General features: G+C 36.4%; 1 protein-coding gene across 1 annotated transcript in view; it reads left to right on the top strand.

Moving 5' to 3' along the window:
* The window catches only part of spon1a (spondin 1a), a 51,396-nt gene that overhangs the window by 10,226 nt on the left and 19,635 nt on the right, over positions 1–21,535 (top strand). Inside the window, exons 4-6 of the mRNA XM_017440092.3 lie at positions 5,228–5,301; positions 5,725–5,847; positions 8,850–8,998. Of these exons, the coding sequence (XP_017295581.1) occupies positions 5,228–5,301; positions 5,725–5,847; positions 8,850–8,998 (346 nt within the window). The remainder of the gene's footprint in view (positions 1–5,227; positions 5,302–5,724; positions 5,848–8,849; positions 8,999–21,535) is intronic.

Raw genomic sequence — 21,535 nt, 5'->3', positions numbered from 1 at the left:
CTTGGTCATATGGTTTTCTCTTTGGTTTGTCCATGATGATAGGGTCAGGCAGTGGTGCTCATTCAGCCTCCTTAAGTCAGAGCTCTGACTTTTAAAGACTCACAATCTATTTTAGGTTTTCTTATGCGCTTCAGTCAAATTACACAAGGCTTTCTTCATCTCTGAGTTGCTGGAGAAAATCTATTTTTTTCTGTCTGTGTTTATTTTTTATTGCAGATACACAGAAATAGTTACTTTTCTCAAATTAATGGAGTGTAGTTAGCTTGGTAATTTCTTTATTGATTAGTTGCCTCTGCTGTTTTTGTTGAGCTCCAGAAACACATGCAGCTCAGTTACAGTTCAGCAGTGCCATTATGCAGTCATCTGTTTTCCTTGATAATAATTTTGGTCATTGCAGTAGAAGCACCAGCTGGCAGAGAGCACTTAAAATTCTTTGGAGTTTGTTATATCTAATTACTGCCACAAAAGTGGTGTTAATAGTGCTAAGAATACAAAGTTGCCTTTTTTACTTTTTCCAAAATAAAGTTAAAAGACACGGTTTGTGTGTGCCTCTGTGGTGACTTTGAAATTGGTCTTTTCATTTAGCATTATTTAAAACATTAAATAGTAACACAAGTATTTGCAGTTGCTCTAACATTGATTGAAGAGTGAAAGAACATTATAACCAGTAACTACAAAACAGATGCAGAGGCAATTGTTCAATTAAATGTGAAAGTGCTTTGTCAACCTTTCATGCTTTCCCACGGACTGATGCTTTTTTTCAACTAAATAGCTTTTGATTACAAAATTACTTTCACTTCATCAGCAGTAGTTCTTTGTGCTGTTAGAAAAGAATTTTCCTTTAAGTAAAGGTACTTTAAAGTTTTTTTGTTTGTTTGTTTTTGACTGGCAGTAATAACTCACTCACTGAAAACACGTAGACCGTCTGAAAGATGCCATTTACTCACAAGTGTGTGTGTGTGTGTATCCATTTATTGCACAACTTACCACAATGTCAGCGTGTCCCAGTCGGCCAAACTAAGTCTGTGGCAGCTTAGCAAAGTGCTGCAAGTCTTTTTATTGTCCCTATTTTTAGAGGCAATAATGTTTTTCAACTTTTAGATGACAGTAAGCCACCCATTTCAGAGTTCAACTCTATAATGTTACTTTACTTTTCCCCAAAGAGAGCTCACTGTAATGTTCCTGCAACAAGTCACCTTATACAAGACTTCTGAGAGATACTTTATATCCCTTTTTCCTATATTTTTTTGAGGTTGTCAGTGGCAAAATCAAACCCTTTCATTTTGATGCAAATGAATGTTCCTTGGATTACATTTGCAGCAATTTTACTGTTGCCAGACATAGTTTTGTTTGTAACTATTGGATAAAGTCAAGAACGTTTCTCCTATGTACCATTCTCTTTCTAGAAGATAATACAAATTTAAGTCCAGGAAAAACAAACAAAAGAAGGAAAAAAAATCATGACATACCCCGCCTGTATGAGGCCTCGGGGCAAACCCAGGACCTGTTGGAGAGATTACATCTCAAGACCATCTTGGTTTAAAACCTGTGTATCCCTGCAGGAACAGCTAGAAAAGATAGCTGTGGAGAAAACATTTGGAGTCTCTTTCCCAGACTCTTGTCCCCCTTCAAGGACTTAGTTAGAGATAGGCTGATTAGTTGGTAGCCACTTTTAATTGGCTCATATAGACCACTTTTAAAAAATCTGCAATAAGAAAATGACGATGCAGCAATAAGTAGAGTGATAATTATTTTTAATTGTGCAAGCTCTTCTACGGGTTCTTAAATACCTTAACAAAAAATAGATACTGAGCAAACATTTTAATATCAGTGTTGTATATCTGCCATTGGCTGTGTTGATTTCTTAAGTTCTGCATTAGCATCAGTCATAGAAAAACTTATTTTAGTTGATCTCTAGACCCAGGACCCCCCAAAAAGCAGAAAATGATCACATGACTTAAAAATAAATTCACTTTTTAATCATGGTGCTCTAATTATTGCCTGGTTTTTTTAAAGACAAAGAGTCATGTTTGTCAGTCAATCACATGTCCATACTGAATTTCATTTAAAACATCTTTTGTTTTGTTTATTAAGGCATTTTCATAAAAATAACATTAAGCATATATCATGCAATTGACTAACAAAAGCATTTATAGCTAAAATCAAGAGTATTGTCAGAGCCAAATCTGTGTGATTGATTAAATTGTTGCTGGTCCACAGAACCTGAATGAATCACTTCAGAATTTGTTTGGAATATTGTGGCCACTATTAGAATGGCCATGATCTTTTATCTTTTCATGCAGTTCATTTGTAATATTCCTTTTTAGCACTGAGGGTGACATGATGTGCTTTAATGGGCATTCTGAGTGCATCAGTAATTAGGGGAAAGCATCAGCCACATGTAGCTGTCAGAACCTGTTCATCTGCATTACCCCAATGACAAAACAATCAAAGAGGTGGGGAAGACCCACCAGAACCATCAACCTTCAAAAATTAAATCTAAAAACATTTGAGTTTTTAGAAATGGATAGATTTATTGCTTTTGTGTGATATTTTCCCCTTTAAACTCTGTCTGCAGTGGGCAAATGAAGTGTAAATAATTAAATTATTTTTTATTTCAAATAAAAAAAAAAGATGAAAATTTGAATAATCTAACCTATGGCTATAGCACGGGCAGATAAAGCTAAAGAAGAATTGCTATTTTTTTACAGAAATATATTGAGAGACTAAATTTGTAATGCCCTATTTTATTTTATTTTTTTACATTTTTTATTCAGCTTTACTTTATTTTCTTTCTTTGACACACACATACTTACACTCACTCACACGCATTGAAATCAGTGCTCTGTTGGAATGATTGGGATCGGTGGTGGTGTGGATCCAGCAAAGTGAGATAGAATTTAAATTGGATGTTAAATAAGCATTACTCTGCCTGATTGTCTGGCCAGCCCAGGAAAGTGAGCAAGCGCTGAAGCAGAGCTCGCTCCTCCCTCTCCTGGAGATCTGTGAAATTGGGGTGAGATTGAATTAAAGCGTGAACAATTAGAGATGTGCTGGTGGTGCCGCTTACCTTGAATAATTTCATCCGCACTATGAGAGGCTATCGTGGTCATAAATCACAATATTAAATATACAGCAATAATACATTCCTCAGGAGTATATGTGTGAGAGAGTAGTGATGCATAGAAGAAAAAAAAGTTATTAATCTATAATTCATATATAAAACTTTGAGTAAAAGTCTTAAAATTCTACTCGGTGACATTTTGAGAAGTCGTTTGGCAGAAATGTGCTATAATATTTAAGACTGTCTGTCTTTTCATGACAAGAAGAGTGGCTGTATTTTCCTACAGTTCTTATTTCATACAATGAAAAAAAAGTGACTCTTCTCTTTGGCTGCCATGTTTTTACAGTACCCAGAAAGGAGCCAACATTGTCAGTTTTATTGTTGGATACAGTTGTTCTCAATTATTAAAATAAACACACAAACACACACACACACAAAGATCTTTAGGATAGTTTTAGAGTTGTAACCCCTCTTGAGCTATGTATATTTAATCTTTCCAATCTAAATGTAGACATACAAATATGCGTGTCTACTGAACTTTCACTTTTTAATCAAATTCAATTTTAGATGTCATTTAGATGTCTTCTAAACCCAGAAATGCTCAGTGGGTTGATAAACCACAGTTAGTTGGAATATCAAATGAAATTAAATACAACATTTGTGCATTTTTTGGTTTTGTGTTTTTCTTTGTGTTTTTCTTGGTTTTTGTTAGTTTACTTTGTTGGTTTCATTTTTGTGCTGTCTCTGTTTCCAGTAATTTTCCATTCACTTCTCCTCAGTCTATCTCTTGTCTGCTTGCCACGCCCATCTACACCTGCCCCTAGCCGTGCAATCATCTCACCTGTGCCCACTTCTCCTAATTGCCTCCTGCATTTAAAACCCGGTCATCTCCTCCACTTACTCGCTGGTTCGTTGTCTATTGCCTCTGGTCTATTTTTCCTAACGTCTGGTTCTACTTGTCTCCCGCCCATGTCCGTTCAGTTTTTGTATTTAGTTTGTTTGGGATTTTGTCTTCTCATTGCTGCCACGTAGGCTTTTGTTTTTGGTTTTCTTTGATTTTAATAAATTAGTTTATTTTCCAAGATTAGTCTGCACTATGGGTTCACCTCCTTCACCCTACATCATGACATTTTTAGTAATAATATAATACCTATATTAAATGTATATTTACAATTGTGTTGCAAAGGAAACCAGTGGATTTTTTGTTCTTTAACTAGATTTAATCTCTCTGTCTATTTTTATTTAATGTCTACAACTGTGAAAGTTTTTTTTTTTTTTTTTTTTTTGGTCAGAGATGAGTCCTCCTCAGCATGGCACAGCAAGACACTGTTCAGTCTAAGACTCCAGAGGGCAAAAAATACTCAAACAGTCCAGCTGGACCCAGTCCACCTGGCTCAGAAGTAGCCTCCATCCTGCTTCTCCTTGTTGAGGTTTATTCCCATGGAAACTTTCCTGAAGCCAAGACTGGTGTTTCTGCGTAATTTGTGTCCGTGGAGGCTTGTTTTCTGTTGTTGTTTTCTCAAGTCTTTTGGCCTATGAAAAGTTTTTTTTTTTTTTTTTTTCCGGCTGATTTACATCTCAAGAGCCCTTGTCTCCCTCTGCAGCATGGAAGAATCCTCTGAGATAGCTCAATCCAAAGAACCTCCCTTCTGCCAGGCCTCTCACTGTTGGCCTGTCAGTCTGTTCCTTTAGACTGACTGCATATCTCACCAGTGTATTCTGTATTTCTCTACAGGTTCTTTGGTATTTAATCGAATGCAAAAGTTATTTTTGCAGTCTTTTTCAATGTATGTTTTTCATTTCAGATTTTTTTACATAATATCTGCATATTTTGGTCTTAGTATGAGTCAATGTATGTCCCCATCTAAACAGCAGATTAATCTAGATATTACTCTTAAGGCTTTATTAGTTTTTGTGAGGTTATAGTAACAAAACAGGGGGGCAATTATGGATTGAACTCTTTATTAGCTAATTTAGCAAGAAATAACTTGTAAGACTCTCTTCTTACCTTTTTTATGAAGCTGCACCAAATGTTTTGCATAATTTTAACTTTTTTTCTGTCATTCTTTTCACTTTTTTTCTTTATGTCTTAATTTTCTGTTGATGCGTTGAGAACAGAATTGCCTTTTACTACTTTCTTCTCTTTTGTGTTACTCTGTGCAGGGCAAGCATTGTGCAGAAGAGGATAATCTATTTTCAGGATGAAGGTGCACTCACAAAACGAATGTGTGAGAAAGGTAGGCTTTGCCAATTGACATGGACTCCGTGATTTATCATAAATTTCCATTTTCTTCCGTCTCGCTGTGTATTTCGCCCCCCACTGTCTCTTTTTTGTCTTGATTTGCTTTGTTTTTCTTTATTCTGGATTTTGATTCAGGAGCATTCCTCTCTGTTGTTATTCTCTAGCATGTGAGGGTTTGTGAAAGAGTGTGACCCTCTAGGCCGTACATATCAGTAGATGCCACACAGCAAAAAAAAAAAAAAAAAAAAAAAAAAAATTGCTTCACGCCATCTTACTTTCTTAACCCTTAACGTTCTCTATGAAAGTACACATCTCTATATTCTAATAAGTAATATCCCTGTACTTATCACATTGTTTTCTGCGTTTCTCTCCCTGCGTCTTTTATTTTTTTTCCCAACCCACATTCATTTCTGTGCAGAATCCCTGTATGGAGATGCTACAGATAAGCCCGTACTAGATTGTTGCGCCTGTGGGACTGCAAAGTATAGAGTCACATTCTATGGAAACTGGTCCGAGAAGATTCATCCCAAAGACTATCCCCGTAAGCACAATTCTATATTAACAAAAGTTTATTAGATAATGACCTAAACCAAGAATTAAGTGATTTTGCTAAGAAGCAGTGTTGTTTTTATTATGAGGAGCATGGCCATTGGATTTATTTTTTAATTAAATTAACATGCATTTTTTATTGCTGTTAATACACATCCGTTCTTATCATTAGAGGCAACATTTGGTAAATAATACAATACAAATTTATTAAAATTCAATATTGCTGGTCCTTTCTTTGTATCATGATCACAAAAACAAAACAAAACAATAAAAACATTACAATTTTTGCACATGGTTCTCAGCAGTAATGTGGGTGGTGTGCCATTGTAGTATGGTTGGGTGAGATGTGCATATAACCTTGAGCCACACTATCAGGATGTGAACAGACTCACGGATTACACTGCCTCTCTTGTCTAAATCAGCCTCTTGGCAGTCAGATCAATATACTGATTAGACTGTAATAAGATAAACCCTGAAATCGAAAGGAGTCCTAATTCACTGTCTTAAGGAGGGAGTTGCTGGTATGTGACTTAGTGTCAACCATATACTGTATACGGAAACACACGCGCACACACTTCATGAACAGATCAGCTCAGAAGATGAGTATAAGCTGTGTGGCTTGTGCTTCATCCTGACTCTTGGGGTGCTACAGATTGATTTCTCCTTGCACAAAGTCATTTCCTAGGTAACTAGTTATTATAACACTACACATATTGAGCTGGACAGTGTTGTTCACTGACTCACACTCATGGTAATTATGTCTTTTTTCCCTCTTTGTTCCCTTGACCTGACTTTGCATTTTTATTGCCAGCAGTACTAAGACATTTTTGCTCTCTGAAATAGGCAATTCTATCACATTATTCTTCTATTTTTAACATGTGTCCTTCATTTGTAGGAGAACCACTTTGGTGGCACATGTACTGAAACTGAATTTCTCTGTACATTTTTTTGAACTTATGACATGATAACCTTGATAGCTCTATTTCCCCTCCTATTGCCCCATTTTAATTCATGCAGCAGTGAATGGGTACATGCTTGGACATGAGAAGGATATTGAGACAGAAGATATTGGCCTGGCTATTAGCAGCAATTTTGACAGATTATCAAAAGGATGATCAGACTGAAGTTACCCTGTTGCAAAATAGCCGAAGGCAGTTGCTCTTGCTATTTTTCAAACTACTTGCACTTTACAGAAAGCTTTAAGAGTGTTTGTTCAATACTGTAAATTTGGTCTTATTTTAAACCTGAAAATCCTTAAAAGAATAAAGGTGTCACGGTTTGGGGAAGGACGAACCCAGGGCCAACACTGGGAGCTCAAGAACAAACTTAAAATTTAATGAAACAAAGGACAACAAAACAAAAACAACAAACTTCAAGAACTCTCAGAGGAGGACCTGTAAAAGGCATGAAGCCATAACGCCAGACTGCAGGTGACTGGAGGAAGAGGGAATAAATGGACTGGTGCTGATGAGGAGATGGGAAACAGCTGGGTTAGTGAAACAAGGAGCAGGTGAAGATGGACGTGGTAGGACTGAGGAGCAGAAACTGCCTGAGGAAAAGTACTGTGAAGTGACAGGAAACACAGAGAGGCACAGAGAGTAAACTAAACACAGAAAATACAAAGAACAATCACAGGAACAATAAAAAAAAATAAAAACAGAAAACGAAACCACACTGAAAACCACAGACCATGACAAAAAGCCAAGGTCAATTTGTGTCAAGTCTTTACTGGATATTTTTCTACATCTTAAACACATAACTTTGTGCTGTAAATAGTTTTCAGGCCTGACACTTTTTTTTCTGTCCTCCACTTGTCCTCTACCCATAACACACAATGCACAATATGCTGTCATGGTCAAGTTCAAGGACTGGACAAAAATCAGTAAAGAGCACCCAAAGTTTAAAGAAAAAAACAAAACCAGACATTCAGAAAGCCTGGAGAGCTACCAACCAAAAAATCAAGACCACTTTAAAATGTTACGAGAAAGCTTGTCTCCTCCAAGGAAATATATACAGAAAAACTAGTGTTTTTTTTTTAAAAAAAAGGTTGTATTTAAATTAAATGATTAGTTTAATGGAAAAACCAGAACTAGTCAAGTACTATTTTGGTTTATTTATGTCAAAGAATCTCACACAAAAAATGCTTTGAAATGTCTTGTTGTATTAAAGAGAGCAACAAGATATTGTTTAAGCAAAAAATAAAACTATAACACATAATTATTTATTTTTCTTTGTCTGCGTGCTTCCTGAGTCTGTGTTCTAAAGACCTTGCTACTTTTTTTTGAAGTGATGCTTCAGACAACACTCAAGAGGAAAACTGTGCTTACAGCTTACTGATAGCAGTGGAAGTGTGAGAGATGTGTGATTCAGTTTGTACACGTCTATAAATGCATCTTTGAACAACCCTGCTAGGGAGAAGAACCTCTGAGTGCTGGTATTTAAATGTCCTTTTTATTTATTGTACAGTAGTGTTGCAAATCTCTATCTGCTTCCTTGATGACAGATCACACTATTTGGCCAGAAAAGACAAATGTTTGAGACTAAAGGCAGACCCACTTCTTATGACATTCACCTGAAAATCACACTTTTAAATCCATTACTGTTGTTTGAGTACATTTTTATATATTTTATGTTTTATATGCCATGTCAATTAATGGACATTTCTTAAACAATTCATAATTTTGTGTCTCTTGGGCCCTCCTACTTTTGTCCTGAGCAAGAGAAAAGGAAAGTCAATACGTTATGAAAGAGCCCACTGAAAAAACACAGAGGTGCTTTATAGCTGTAATAAGAAAATACTTTTAGACTTAATTACTTTCTTGCAGTAAATATTTTGAGCTAAAAGAAGAGTGTGGTCCTTCAGTCCAAAAACTGAAAAAGTATGACCATAGCTCTTCCTAAGATGTTCTCTGTAATGGAATAAAGCAGAGATAATGTTAGGAAAAAAAAGTAGAAATGGCCAGATAATGAGAGTTTTACTGTCTGCCTCTACAGGTCGTGCCAATCACTGGTCAGCTCTCATTGGATCCTCCCACTCAAAAAATTATGTGTTGTGGGAGTATGGAGGCGTTGCCAGCGAAGGAGTTAAACAGGTAGCTGAGCTGGGCTCCCCTGTCAAAATGGAGGAGGAGATCAGACAGAAGGTAAGATTATTCAGTGTAAGGAGACGCAAGATGGATTATCTGTGTAGGGTTAGGGTTAGATAGGTCAAATGAAAGTTTGCTTTAAAGACTATGTTTTGCTACATTTTAAACAGTCATAAACATATAAATAGCTTTGTTTCAAAGAATTGTCTGCCTTGATGAAACTGTTAGATTACTTGAATAATATTGTAGAAATTTCAGAAGCCATTTCAGTATGCAGTGAACTGCGTTGTTGTTTTTTTATAAGCATTAAACATTTTGAAGTTTTACCTTGTCTCCATATCATGTAGCAAATACACTGGAATGAGACTTACCCTAAATATCTGATTTAATGATTTAATTTTATTTCAGCTTAAAAATATATTAAACTATATCATTAGATTGGGTTGAATAAATTCCTGAAGTGAAGAGCTTCAGATATAAAAAATGAGCTAGTTTTTATATCCATTATCAATTAAGGTAATTAGAAGTTGATTTAAAAAAAGCACTAGTGATTTTTCAGCAGTTTATCCAAATTATTTTCAATTTTTCTGTTTTTAAGCTGTCTTTTGTTGCTTTAATCTTCCTTTTACAATTGTGTTGTAGTTTCATACAGTTCCAGTCCTCCAACTATTGCATTCTTGGCCTGTCTTCTTCTTCTTATTTCCACAAATAGCTTGGCATATCTTTTCCTCCTTCCTTCCTTTTCATGGCTGTCTCACTCAGTCTTAAAATAACACATGCTGGCAGAACAGATGGTCCTGCAGAGTTCTTATTGTTTGCTAATACCGAAGACCTAGAGTCACAGCAGATAATGAGGCCAGAGTGTGAGCCATGGGTTCTTTGACTCATTCCCGACCATCCCACGGCTATCACAGCACACTCCTGTCTTCGCTTTATTCGTACCTCTTAGCCTTGATAATTAGACAAGTTAACTTTAAACTGAGAGGGCAGATGGAAATTATTGGAGATGTACTTGACTAGTACAGTAAAAGTACTGAAAAACATCCATTACAAAAATTATAAATATATGCTCAAGTGTGGGCAGGTCACAATAAAGTATTTAGTAATTTATTCTAATAAATGATAGATTTTAAAAGGTAGTTTAATATCTATGATTGTGAAAGAAAACTGTTGGATTTTACTCTTCAAAATGATTTTATATCAGTAGAAACGATTAAACAGGAACAAATAGGATACTTTCCTCATTTGACTACAATCACATTGTCAGCAATAGCATTTGACAGGAGCTCAAGCTGAGATTGTCAGCAGTAAAATCGAAATAGGTGACACGTGAAAACTAAGTGGTGATTATAAACGTATTGAGTATAAAACTTGACTTGTCCAATATGTTCTTGTCTCAGCTAAATCCTGATATGATGGCTGCATAGTCGTGAAGAGGTTAATGCTGTCGATTTAAAGGAAGAAGGGCCCTGTTTCAAATTTTGACTGTGCAGGCATTTCTTTGGCGAGTTTGTATGTTCTCCCTATGAATGTGCATGAAGGTTTTCTCTGGATTTTCTCCAGCCTCCCCCCACAGTCCAAAGGCATGCATAATTATTTGTGATTTAAAATTGACCCAGGGTGAGCATGCATGTGTTTCTGTGTGACTCTGTGATGGGCAGTGCCGTCTGTCCAGGGTGTACTCGGTCCATTTACTGGTGGGATAGACCCCAGCTTCCCAGCAACTCTGAAAAGGAGAAAGCTTGTATGAAAAATGGTAAATGGTTGAATGGATTCAGTTACTGAGTGCTCAAAAAAGCCAACGTATGTATTCAAAATTAATAAAAGCCATGACAAATGGGGATTTACAGTATAAGATATTTCTATAACTAATTATGTTTCTGGTCAGAATTAGTATCATCATATGATAAAAGCCATCATAATATTGAATACTTTTTATAATATTTGGACATTCCTTTACATTATAACAAAAGAAATATGACAGCTTCAAAATTCCTCAAACGTTCTCACAAGGAAAGCCCCTGTTTTCCATCACATCACAAACTTTTGGGGTCGTTTCTTTTCTTTGGTGATAGATGTTTGAGCTTGAATGGGACTCTGGTCTTTAGTTCTCTTCACAGATTCTGGATAGGATATTGGCCTGGTCTGTGGATGGGAAGCTCCAAAATGTCAGCACTGATCATGAATAAAAATGTTTCAAGTGCTTTTGATGTATAGGTCAGATCTTTCTCTTGCTGGAAGGTTTATTGTTATTTTAGGATTTTTTTGTTCCCCAGTCTCTGTGCAGTTCTTTTTTTTCAGATCACCTCTAAACTTGATAAATCTGGCCTTAGCTTGTAAAGAAAAACAATCAAATAAACACAGTACAGTGTTAGTCTTCATGGATTCATACCTTTAGTGGTTTTTTCACAAGGTCAGTTTAGGCAAGCAAGAAGATATGTGATCAGTTTATGCTCAAAACAGACAGTAGATGGTTACTTTAACTTTGGGACAACAATATGAATGAACGTTTATTTGATTAACAAAGTCAGGATGCATAGATGGGAATACGATTTATTAGTACAGCAAAAATTTGTCATTTTGTGCATTAAGCTACAAGGATTGTTTATGGATCGTGTTCACAATTCATCTTTAAATAGTATATTTTGAAAAATGCTTTGTTCCTTTAGACAACCATCTCAATTGTTCACTTTACTCACTCTTCTACAAATCATAAAACAGTCCATGTCCTTGACGTAAGAAGGCTGGGTGAAGGAGTGTCCCTCCTTTGAGCCACACAGCGCTACTTGGTAAATGCTGACACAAACAGAACGATGATTCACTTTTCTGTGAGGTCAGGCATCTGGGGGAGCAGCTAGTGATGAATGCAAAATTGATATTCATAGCCCAGCTTCACTCCAGCCACGGGGTGCACTGATCAGAGTGTTCATACAAAGTTTCATTTGCAGAGCCAAGCAGGCATGCAGACCACACGGACATGCACTCTTACACACTTACATGCACTGTTTATGCCAGTTCTGAATGTGATAGCTTTATTTTGTGTCTAAATCTGTCAGCTTTTCAGACCTTGAAGTGTCTTGCTGGGAATGTTTGTTATTATGTGGTTAAAATTAAATGCGCTATTATCTGAAACTCAATACTCTTTTCTTTTTATTTTGGATATCTACAGACAGCTGTGTAGTTGTTTTGAAATTCATTTCTGAAATAATTAATTAAGTTAATAAATGAAGATTAAGAATATGGAATGCTCAGTTGGCTAAATTTAAAATATCCTTGTAATTTTAGCTTGATTTTTAATTCCAAGCCACTTACTACATTGAAACACCAAAAATGAGAAAAGCTGCTTAATACTGCCTTTTTAGGATTCACATAATAGAATGAACACTATCAATACACTAAAAAGGAGAAGATGCTTGGATTTGATTTATGAGCGCAGTGGGAAGTATGTAAATGTCTAGAGGCTTCAAACATACAGTAGTTAAAGGAGGTGAGTGGTATAATGAAGAAGGGAATCCCATTTTTTTTTTATTTATTTATGTATGGGTTTTTTTTCTTCTTCCAAATGGCTTACCAGACTGTAAACAAATGTGCAATATTGTTCCATTTGTCAAGTACAAATGCTCTTATCAGAAAACTAGGCAGCGGTGGGATGCAGACTGAGCTCATTGTTGTTGTCCCTCCTTTCATGTTTGAGGTGATTTATATATGCATTCAGTCATAACAGAGGCTCAGTGTGTCACTAATGAGAAGTTTAATGAGACTTTCTCCATGGACCAGCAACCAGGGCCAAGGCCTCAGACGGATTATGAAATCTCCTATTTCCTCTCGCAGCATGGGGTGTTTTTCATTACTGCACAGTACAGACGCTCACAGAATCCTCTATTATCATGAGCTCCACAGCTGCTCTACAGCGCAGAGACAACAGCACTCAGGCCATAACCAGAAAGACACATTACAGATTAACGACAATAAATACAGACGTGCAGCTCCTAAAACAACTGTGGTTATTCTTTCTTTATTTCTTTTTTCTTTGTTCTTTTTTGATACAATTGCAAAGTGACTCTTTTATGCAGGAGTTACTTTATCTAATTATTATGCTGGTTTGACTTGTATTTTATTACAGTCAAGAAAAAAGTAGCACAGATGCTAACTATTGTTATGGGAAAAAATGTTAGCTTACTATTATCAATATTTTCTTCATATGTAGCCCTTTCAGTTTAGTTGTAAGAACAGTTGAAGTATAGTTGTAGGGTGGCTGTGGCTCAGAAGGAAGAGTGGTCTGCCAAATGGAGAGTTGGGGTGTTTGATCCTACCTTCTTCTGACTCATGCAAGCTTTATACTGTAAAAGCTCACTAAATGGTCAGAAATGGTCACTTTTTTATAGTGCAGTTCATTTACCATTATCCAATTGTCATTTCTAATAATTGGTATCTGACACACTGCTGTGTATTTGCTTTTAAACAAGAAATGAAGCCCTAGGCGAAAATTCAACCTGTAAGACTGTTCCGGCATCCCCCATCACCACGCCTTCGCCCCAGCCAATCAGGACACTCCACCTCACTACCTCGATCCAATCGCCCGACAAGAGCTCCTTCAAAAGGCGAAGCGACCCAGATCCACCCGCTTCAGTTGTGCTTCAACCCACCTCCTCCCCGTTTCCACCACCAGCCTCCCAGACGCCTCCAGGTCCCCTCAAGACTCCTCTCTCCAAGTTCCGCTCCACCACCAGTGTCCGGGTCCGGGGGAAGACCTACCTGAGCTTCGTTCGAGCCGATCATTCAAGCTCGCTGCGATTCTCAGCACGCACGTCTTCCGCCGGTGTCCGAGCGCCAAATCCTCGGTCCAATAAAATTGTCTAACTGCTGTTTCTCTCTTTGTGTGAGTCTCTACAGATTGAATTATGTTTGCCATATTTGTTTTGGCCCAGAAAATGTTTGTGATGCCAAATAAGTGCCTAAATTATTTCTTCATCACCAAGGGCAAGAAACAACCCACATTTTAGTTTTGTGGACTGTCAAGTCAGTCTGCGGTCAGTCAGGCTAAATGCAGACAAAGTGGTGAGCCATATTTAGCACACTATACCCAAAGTGGAGAACACGTGAGCTGCTAATATTGAGAACTGTGTTAATACACCTTTTCTCCTTCTGGTCTTCCTAAAACCATTTTAGAATAGAGTCATATGACTCAAATCCAGCTGTCCTCTGGAAATTTGGATGCTAAAGACTGTTAATTTGTCAGGGATTTACAAAGATTTTAAAATGCTATAATATATTGTTAAAAATTCAATGTATATTTACAGCAGGTATTTACAGCATGCTGTGTTCTTTGTTGTGTAAATTTTCTGATACTGGACAAGTGGTTTGTTAAAAAGGTTGTCCAGGAGCAGGAGGTTTACATCATGTTTAAAATCACACAAACACAAACTTGTACTTTAGAGTGCCTAAATTCTTTATCAATCATAATGTATTGTTATAAAATATGGATTCAAAAACACAAATTTTTCGCAAAAGGAAAACCATTTCATTTTAATGAGCACGTAACATTTTGATGAAGAACAAAAACAGAACAATTACATAAATTATAACTAATGTTATCCCAAAATTATTACTTATGTGTGCAAAACACTATATTTGTAAATATGGTCTTAACTTCTGAGCACTCTTGTCAGATTTTTTATTTTTTCTATCAAGGTGATAAATGACATATCTTAAGGGCATGTACAACTGTGTCTTCACAGGGTGCAATCACGATAACTCCACAAGCCAACTCTCTCCAAAAAGCTGCCTCCTGGACACAACACACTAAACTATAGCATGCAAAAGATGTTAACATGATAATTCCCACACAAGCTCTGGGCTGTTTTTCTCAGTCAGTTTTTGCTATTTTTCTTCTTTTTATCTCTCTCAACAATCCATTCATCACGTTCTTTGTATGATTTTTAATCTTTCTGTGCGTGTGCTGCTGCTTGAGATTAGCTTTGCTACTGCAGTATAGTAATTGGCTAGAAAGGAGCCTCCCAGGGGGTGAAGTTTTCATCACAGCTTTGTATTCAACCTTGTCGAGACATGTTGGTCAACATGCTAAACCTTAAGAGACTGTGCAGAATTTTTTAGGTCTTCGTCAGAAGTACACTTTGATGATAGTTTTGTTTCAGGATTTTTCTTTTTCTCAACTGTCTATTGAAAATAAAACAAAAAAAAAAGTGTGCAGTCAAGTTCAGGCAAGAATAATTCCTTAATTTCAGCTGGTAGTTTTCACTTGGCCTGTCAAGTCAGCTTTTTTAGCCGAGCAGAGATATTCCTGTTTTGGAAAACAAAGCTCTCAAAAACCTTTATGCCTCTCTTGGCTCCTAGAGCTGTTATTATGACTGCTTAAATTAAACAGAACAGCCCAAGGCGAGTGCAATTTAAAATGCAGTGGGGATGCTTAAGACAGTGTGCTTTGTGTGTGTGCATATTCATGTAGTTTAGGTATATTTCTGAGTTTTGTATTGTTTCATTGGTTATTGCTTTATTATTAGGTGCTCAGATCACATTGTGGACAGTTTTTACGCAACTAGCAGATATTTTGTTTGGTGATATTATACTCATGTTGCTATGCTTGCATCTGTCTGCAGTTTGTGTTTACATACCCGTTGTATTAAACATAACCAGAACCAAACTAAAATCTCAGTGTCCATAAGTTCATATGATCATTTGTTGAAGAGAACTTGTTTTCAGAGTAAGATGTAAGGTGTGACAAGGTTTGGATTAGGATAGTAGTTGGACTTAGTCAATCAGTTGTGTGTAGCTAAAAAGAGGGTAAAGGTTGAGAAATATAGTATGTCACATTAAGTGTGTGTGGGTGGTGTGTGTGTGTGAGAGAGAGAGACCTAATTTAATTGGACCTTGGTGCAGCTGGCTGACTCAGATCTCAGAGCTGCATATGCAGCTTCAGGGACAAAAGCTGAACTATTTTGGAATCTTAGATGTATTAGCCAGAAGCATCTTTGATAAAGTCATTTGTGTCTAAAAATCTGAATGAAATAATGGAGCAGCACTATGCAATAGGAAGAGGAATGGACACTTTGCCAATCCCTGAAGTTAGAGCATTGTGGCTTCCAAAGAATTTGTTTTTCATGTTAAAATGTGTCAGAACATTTCAGTGAATTTTTGTCTCTTGTAAGTGTGAGATGGCACAGTTTAGGGAAATAAAAATTTAAATTTATGCTAAATATTGGAATGTTTTGATTTAGCCTGTATCTGTATTCGCCTGTAAAAATCACTTCATCTCTTATTTCTTATTAATCAAGGGTATTTAGACCACTTATATATTTATTTATGTATTTATTTATTTTGGGGGGTGGGTGTAACTTGAGTTTGCGTTTAAGTTACAGTTCATTTGTGTTATTTCTAATCATTTTGTTCTATTTGTCTGACACTGATGGCATGCATGGCAGTACAAAGTAACAAGGGAACGAGGAGAAAATGATTGGAAAACAGATTTGGAAAAATTTATAGTACAAAATTTGTAATAAGGAGTAGCAGCCCAGTGTATACAGACAATGAAATATGCATGAGGTCATTTGCCTTTCACTCACACACTCATATGCTTATTCAACTGTAAATTAATATGTTTTCATCCCATAGGTTGAAGCCAGTGTAATTCACTGTGCATTGATGTGGTTAATGTTTGGTTTGGTCAGTTGCAACTTACACAATGAAAATTTTATTCTAAAGGTTTTTTGTAATTGGTAATCAAGATGACAAACTGCCAAGTCCCAGCGGCACATTTAGAGGCTTAATTCACATTAAAGAAAGACATATCTTCCTGAATAAAAACAAGTGCTCCCTTATCATTTTAGATTTTTACAAATATCAAGGCCAAAAAATGCATTAAACCATCACATTTAACTTGTTAGATATTTTTATCATGAAACCACATTAATAAATCTGTTTTCAGCCACATTGATCCATTGTTCCAGTGTAAATGAGGACCTGGCTCTGATGCCCCTCAATCTCTTCAGTTGCCATATCATTCAGTAGGTTGAGGGCTTAGAGTCTGTCTTTGTATGCATGGGTGGAGCAGATAAAGAAGACAGACACTGACTGGCAGCTAAGGACACAGAGTCATCATACATAACCGCATACATAGTTTGAAGAAGAAAAAAATAGCGCAACACAAATCTGCATCTAGTAGGACTTGATAGTAATGTAATAAAAGGCAAAGGAGGGTATTGTAATGTGAATATATTTTTGTGGCAACCAATTTTATTTATTAGTGACATAAAAAGCCACAAATCTGTGTAAAACCCAGTACCAGAATAGCACCATAATATGAAGAAGAAAAAAAGGCCATTTACAAAAAAATTAAATAATCAGCAGCTATACAAAACAGCAGCACTTATTTGAGTATGTGGCTTTTTTGTTCTTTTATGTTTATTTGTGTCAGATCACAGGCCACCGGACTTAATAATGGGCACCTCCAATGTCTTGCATTTTTTTAAAGTGATTTTGATCAAAAGCTCTCCGAGCTTTCTGAAGGTCTTTCAAAGTTTTTCTTTTGTATGGGCAGCTTTTTCACTTACTTGTTTTCTATGGAAAACAATAAAAAAAAAGGTGTCACGTCTATCTCCAGCAGCTCAACAAAATTTGAAAGGCCTTGAGAAATAAGAAAAAAGTCCAGCAACTTTAACTTTTACAGAGTGGGCTTCACTTCTTGTGTGAGAGGAACGTGTTACTTGCTATTCCTCCAACAAAAACTCTCATGTATGCTATTTCTTTTACTCTTTCACAAATGAAAACAGTTTCTTGCTGCCAGCAGAAAATATTTTTGGATAATGACTGGTCTGAACCACTTTGCCTTGGCTGCAAAGATGTAGCTTGCTATCCAGCACAGTTGTAAGCATCCAGCTGTTTTGGAAGAAATTCCAATAATTTGTCAAAATAGAAAACATGAAATAAAATAGACACAGTAAAAAGCGCTGTAGCCAGAATGGAAATATTTTTTTTAACTGTAGCTTCAGAAGATCCTCCAAATGATTATTAGTGTCGAATAGCTTTTCATCATTCAGGAACATGGCAGTAAAATATATGCTTTATTAGCCACAAGCATATATTTTTAAATAGACTGCAGCATTTGCTTATTCCAGTTTGTTGCTCATTCTATTACTTTTAATGTAGCACAGTTTTTTTTTAATGTGTTTTTTCCCCCACAAATGCATTAAAAAGCTCATTACTCTTTCATTTTGAATAGATTTGTAGGTGCACTTCACGCAGATAAGCAGACACAGACTATCAAGATATACATAGTTTCTCTGTCAACACAGAGCTAACAGATGCACATTTATTTTACTTTGACTTCCATAAGGGTGAAGAGCTTAGAAGAAGGAAAACTATATTTAAGAAATTACTACAGCATGTTTTTATTTTTGTTTTCTAGCCAGAATGTTTTTATTTGCACTTGCATATTAAATATTATCTCAGCTATTGATATTTTGAAACTCAAGGTTAAGATCTTTATTTTTTCACAAGTACTGATCTTAAATTTAAAATCAATACCAGCTGAAATTCCAGAGTCAGAAGGTTGTTTTAAAATACATTGTGATCTAAAAAAATGTCAACAAAGATGGACAAACTCAACAAAACCATGAAATAGATACCAAGTAAATTTAATTAATGAAATACCTAAAATACCTAAATAAATACCTAAAATAGGCTAATTGCACAGATTCTTACTAACAAGCCGATGCTAGCTAGTCAGCAGGTTGTTTATAGACAACTTTCTGAAATTACTGCAAGCAGTGTCACATTAAAAAGAGTCTGGTATCTATAAGAAATAACATCTACTATGGGAACATTTTCAAGTGAACAACTTTTTTTTAAGAAGGAAAAAGTTTTGGCGGATTCCCTCATTCTGCTATAATACACAGTTTGCAGCAACAGGTGGGGGTTGTTTGGAGAAAAGCACTGTCTCTAATAAAACACACGAATGGTATAATGTAAAATTGTATTGGTTTTGATACCAAGACTTTTCAACATTAGTATACCTTGCAACTGAACAATGGACAATGCCTAACTGTGATACAATGGTTCAAAAAGAAAAGAGAATTGCCTGATGTGATGTAGGTGGCATGGCAGTCACAGAGTTGCCTACAGAACTTGTAGAGTTGGCATGTTCTCACTGTGCACACGTGGACTTTCTTCAGGTACTCTGGTTTCCTCCCGCAGACCAAAAACATGCATGTTAGGTTAATTGGTAACTCTAAATTACCCTTAGGTGTGAGTGAGAGTGTGAATGGTTGTTTGTCTCATTAGTCTTATGGGGTCCTGTGATGGACTTGCACACAGAATGTACCCTGCCTCTTGCAGATTGACTTCTGGAGAGAGGTACTAGCTCTGCTGTGACCTGGAAAGGAAACACTTGTAAAGAAAATGGATAAATGGGTGAAGTGGAATAGTGAAGACCTTTGTGGATTGACTGGTTTCACTTTAAAAACACATTAGTTTCAGCATCATCCAGTAGTACCCAGCATAGGACATCTAAAAATGACCACTGGCCTCCTTATAGAGCAAGAATTACAAAAATAAGAATGAAAGTAAAGATGAAGAAACACCTAGGAAGCAATGGACACACTGAACTGGGCCACCAACAGCAGTTACCTCAATTTATCTCTAATAATATCTCCCCAGCTTTGGACCCAGGTCTGCTGAAAGCTGTTTGTATGAGGGCTCAGGCTACGTGATGAATGAGCGTGCCAGACTGAACTGTAACCTTCGAGACTGCACCGCAAGGCTCAAAGATTACCACCGAGGACAACCATGGTCAGCAAATCAATTCACAGCTCTCTAGAGAAGTCGTCACTGCTTGCAAACTCATCTACCTTCAACATGAACAAATCTCTTGTCAACACGCTTTCTCCCCCTGCCTGTGGGATGTTCTCCTGTCTTCTTTTGTTCAAAGCTAGTTTGACTGAAGTGACTTTATCTACGCAATATCTGAACTGCAGCTTTCTCTGCAGGCCAGGATATGGGAATGTCAGTAGAGATTTAATTAACACCTGAAGGCTGTGTAAGCCTTTCACGGTATGCGCTGATAACAGCCAGCTTGCATCCAATTGGAATTTTGAAGCAATTTCCTATGCCTATTAATAGTTTGGATGTGCTGGGACAGACAGATCAGAGATTCTTGTGTCGAACTTTGATTACAACATCAGAGGAGCTGCTATCTCACCGTGGGAAAAGGCTGCTGTAGACCAAGTGGAGCTGTGGCTCACAGGCAGAAAACAACTCATAATTTTACATAATTGTGCTGTTCTATGACTTTTAATACAAAATGAAATATCTAGCAATTCTTTAACTCTTTGACCTATGATTACAGCCAATGTTTTACAGTAAATGAGACAAACTATGTTGCATTTCGGTCATAAGCTGGGATTGCAGCTCATGTTGCATTTTCACATTAAATTAGTCTGAGATAAAATGTATAGGTGGTCATTCACAGTCTAAGGTTGGACCACACTGATTTTATGTAAAAGTAGCAAAATATATAAAAAAGCAATCTGCACATTGCTTCGCACAAACAAAAATCAAGCTTTTCTATGAACATCGATGATACAAAAAAGAACAACACTATTATTTTTACGGCGATTAGTGCTAATGATCCTTTCAGGATAATGAGTACACAAGTGTGTAATGTAAGTTAAAATTCAAAAGGTATCTGAAATGTAGTTTTTGCTGCTATATCAATGAGTAAAGCGATGTCATCTTTCTCATTTCAGCATTGCCACCAGGAGTTGGGAATGGCCATTAGTATAATTTTTCATAGAGACTGCCTGAATGATATGGGCAATTTCCATAGCAGTCTCCTTACTGCCTCTGCTTTCGCAACTGTCTGCCTTCACCGGCATGAAAGATGCTAATATGGTTTTATATGCTTTGGGAACCTCTATGTCTGCAGTGCCTCATCTGTTTTCTAAAGCAACATCAAGAAATAAAAACTTAGTTGAATTTAATCTCAAGAGCATACATACATATATGGATTTTTTCAGTTCATAAATGTAAATTTGAGCATTTTATGGGCTGTTTGTTTTTGAAACTGCATTTATCTAGTTTAATTTCAAACAATTTTCAAATCAGCTGAAATATCTTATTTTTATTTAGAGGTAATATGTCCATTCATGCGTTATCACTGTATTATGATGGAGGGATAAACTGAAAGAGGTAGCAGGGGGCAGAGAGGTCTGGTGATCTTTGCTTAAACTGTTGCTCTCATAACCCAGTCCTGGATAAGCTACACAAGGTTAATAGATGAGATAATGTGGATCAGCTGCCATTTATTTTACAAGATTTATTTTTTTGTTTGTTGTTTACAAAGCAAACAACAAACAAAAAATTGCAGACTGATCTGCCGTAAGAGCAGCCTTGTTTGTTGTTAGTGCAATATTGTCCATTATTTCTGGTCGTGTTATTGTTCATGTCCTACAAACAAACTGACTAACAAATATAAATAAAATATGCACACTATCAATGAATGTGAATTTGAAAAATTTTCATCCCTCTTACTTTACAAATTGTATTTTATCTACAGTAAACTAAAATTTCTTACGGGTTGAC

This window comes from Kryptolebias marmoratus, linkage group LG15 (assembly GCF_001649575.2).
Source record: "Kryptolebias marmoratus isolate JLee-2015 linkage group LG15, ASM164957v2, whole genome shotgun sequence".
In the NCBI taxonomy this organism is placed as follows: Eukaryota; Metazoa; Chordata; class Actinopteri; order Cyprinodontiformes; family Rivulidae; genus Kryptolebias; species Kryptolebias marmoratus.
The sequence above is the reverse complement of the archived record's forward strand: the minus strand, read 5'-3'. Positions and strand labels throughout refer to the sequence as shown.